We start from the raw sequence: 3467 nt of genomic DNA, 5'->3' as shown, positions 1-3467 counted from the left end.
CAGGAATACCCGAACAATAATACATCAAAACTGTTAGTCAATGGCGAAGATATTAATTACATGGACACGGACAATGAGTCGCTGCTGGATGACAGTCTCCAAGATGCCTCGAATGTCGCGATGCTGAAAAATCGAGGCTACATCGAGTTCGTAAATGTTAAGACGACTCTTTCCAACATTCCTGTTTCAACTAACGTGCGCAATCTATCAGTCGCTGATGCACCGATAGCGAGACTCGACCTGGAAAATGACTTGTACGGTGAAGACGAAGAAGAAGGCTTCAAGGACGCTAATGTGATTGAGATTGATCCAATTACTATGGAGGATGTGATGGGCAAATTAAACGAGCCTATTATGAGTAAATCATCGATGAAGCCAAAAATTCGAACTGAGGAACAAGGTGAAGATGAATTTAAAGAGAACGCGAAACGGGAACAATTAGCAGAAGCTTTTAACAAAGAATTACTTCAATCGATGGAGGAAGATAGTCTGTTACTTGTTGAACCAGCGGAGGATACGACTACTAGCGAAGTCGTTACAGTGCTTGCCAGTCCGATTAATCCTCAGGTGTCTATAGTTCCTGTAGAAATGACAGAGAGACTCGAAGAATCAGCCAAGGCGGATTCTAACAATCCAGACTATCTGGAATACGTAAAGAGATTGCAATCTCGAATCGCAGAGTTTAGTAACGCCAAGGATTCCATTGATGTAAGAAAATCAAGACGAAAAAACTCGAAAAGCTTAACGCAGACACGCACCGCAGAAATGATCACTGAAGAGATTAAGTGTCAAGAAACAATGATTGTAAACGGTAACAATAATGGTATCAATTCACCAGCGACCTCGAGGAAACTTGAAGAGATTACAAGAGAGCGGTCGAAGCAAAAGGATCTTATTCAAGATCTTCTAATGGATAAACTTGAGGCTCACAAACAAAAGTCAGCCGAAAAAAAGGCCCGAAGAGCTGCCAGAGCCTCATCTTTTACCATCGGGTTATCACCGATAAAACCGTCATTATCTAATGTTTCTTCCGTTGGTAACAAGTTTGTGCCTACTTCTATAATGTCACCAATAAGCAGTCCTACTCACACAATTTTCGGGAAAGCGAACAAATCGTCGAATCTTTCGATGTCTTTATACTCTTGTGAACAGACCGATCAAGAAGAAACCAAAGAAAAAGTCCTAAAGAAGGCAGACGAAAAGTCGATTACTACTAGTCTAGAGGATACTTTTAAAACGCCATTTGCGCTACCAAGATTGAAAAACGAGGAAGCGAGGAGGACCGCCGAAAAGGCCAGACAGGATGCTCGAGAACGAGCTAGAATGAAAAGCGACGAAGACTTGGGTTTAAGTCCTGAAGACAGAATCAAGGAATTAAGAATGAAGGTGACGCGGAGGCAACTCTCAATGGACGATACGAAAAAGGACGATACGCCAAAGACTGAGAGAATTAAATCGTATAACTTTAGCGCAATACATAATTCGGAGCTGAAATTACAAATCAGTAAAAGCACCGATAATATGAAAAACATCGCAAAAAAAATCAATTTCCAAAAACTGCCAGCGACTAGCGCGAAATCGATGGACGAGATGCTGAATACTGCAGGTCTATCACTTTCGGATAATAGTAGCATGGTAATCAAACGGGACAAGAAGCCGAAGGACTCGGAGAGAAGAAAGAGTATTATACAGGCCGTATCAGATTTCTTCTTCAAAAAGGAAACAAATACATCGCCCAATCAGAAGGACAAGTTATCAGTATTCCGACTGACTTCAAGAGGGTCAAAAGGAAAAGTAAGTAATCACTATTATTATTACTGGCTACGACCGTGCCAGTGTAATTATTACTTACACCATGCGCTTAGTTCGCGACCTAAACAATGGGCGTTCTTGTTTAACCTATAGGTTAAACAAAGACATCTATCGTATAGGTCGCGGACTAAGCGCACTGTAAACCAGATTATTATTATTGTCAATCTTATTAACATGCGAAGTGTTCTGAGAAAGAAAAAACTGTAATAATATATTGTTTCTATATGTAAAACGCAGATTGATAAAACTATTCCATCGAAATGCGATATGAGACCTAAAAGTGTATGCGAGGATATGCTCGTAGGAAATTTCCTCACTGAAAAGCCACCTGTGCCGCCGCCACCACTTAATTATTCTACGTATACCACTCAAGTGTCAGGTATGACTTATACAAGTATTCTTATCATTTTACGAGAATATGTTATAACGTTATTTAAATTACAGAGTATACATCTGTGTTGTACGCACATTGTACTTTTTGTGATAATAAATACATGACAATTTTTTTATTTCATCGTAAAATAACAATTCTGTTTTGTGAGTTGTTATATTTTGTACGCTATTTTAAAATCTAATAACTCTTGTGCAAGATTGGGTAATGCTAAGTTAAAAAGTTAAAAGTTAAGTTAAGAAGTCAAAAAGTTAATTAATTTTAACTTCATTTAGTTACATTTTAGACTCTTAACTTTTTAACTTTATACAGTTATATTTTATCGGTAACTATTAACTTTTAATTTGATTTTTTTTTTTTTTAAATTAACATCAGGGTTGGGTAGTTGGAGTTGTACGGATCCTATATTCGAATTATATGCTTATACATTCATGTGTCTGTTGGAGATGTACTTTTCTAATTTTAAATAACTTCAAATGTTTCATTTACGTTTAAACAAAGAATAAAGAGATTTGAAAACGATCGTTGTGACCTAAAATCGCGATTTTCTCGAAAAATACGCAGAAGTGCAATTTACTGCTTTACAAGGATTATTTTTTGGTGCCCCAGAATAATCACGCAAAAGCTGATCAAAATCCATGAAATACATATGTGGAATCTCTCCTTGTTAACTTTTTAACTTAGTTTCTTAATTTAGTTAAAAAACAATTAATTGAAATCATGAAATAAAACAAATTTGACTTTTAACATTGTAATTACTTTTTTTCATTAATTTAACTTTTAATTTAATTAATGTCACTATGAATTAACTTTTATCTTAACTAAGTTAAATTTTCAAGGCTGTTAACTTTAATTTAACTTACAAGGGACATCACCCAACTGTCCGGCACCGATTTGATTCTCCATGAAATATGTTGTTAAACACGAAAATCTAAGAGACGCGTATTTTTTTATACGCTAACTCATGTTTAAGGGGTAAAACACCCCTTTGAAAAAAAAAAAACAGTATTTCCATTTCGAGCCGAATATCGTCGGAAGTATAAAGATGGAAAAAAAATTTTAAACAAAAGTTGTACGGTTTTAAGAGTACTTCAATGTTGTTAAGAAAAAAAAATTTTTGTTAACAATATATATATTGTTAAATCAAAAAATTAAAAAAAAATTTTTTTTTCTTAACAACATTAAAGTACTCTTGAAACCGTACAACTTTTGTTTAAAAAATTTTTTTCTATCTTTATACTTCCGACGGTATTTGGCTCGAAAT

At 35.3% G+C, this 3467-nt stretch overlaps 1 protein-coding gene across 1 annotated transcript in view; it reads left to right on the top strand.

Moving 5' to 3' along the window:
• Mical (Molecule interacting with CasL) overlaps positions 1–3467 on the top strand; it is a 28991-nt gene that overhangs the window by 21618 nt on the left and 3906 nt on the right. Inside the window, exons 21-22 of the mRNA XM_018448159.1 lie at positions 1–1794; positions 2050–2191. The exon at positions 1–1794 is cut by the window's left edge and continues 1058 nt beyond it. Of these exons, the coding sequence (XP_018303661.1) occupies positions 1–1794; positions 2050–2191 (1936 nt within the window). The remainder of the gene's footprint in view (positions 1795–2049; positions 2192–3467) is intronic.

The sequence above is a fragment of the Mycetomoellerius zeteki genome, unplaced genomic scaffold (genome assembly GCF_001594055.1).
Source record: "Mycetomoellerius zeteki isolate Tzet28-1 unplaced genomic scaffold, Tzet1.0 scaffold22, whole genome shotgun sequence".
NCBI lineage: Eukaryota > Metazoa > Arthropoda > Insecta > Hymenoptera > Formicidae > Mycetomoellerius > Mycetomoellerius zeteki.
This window is presented reverse-complemented; position numbering and strand designations above follow the sequence as displayed.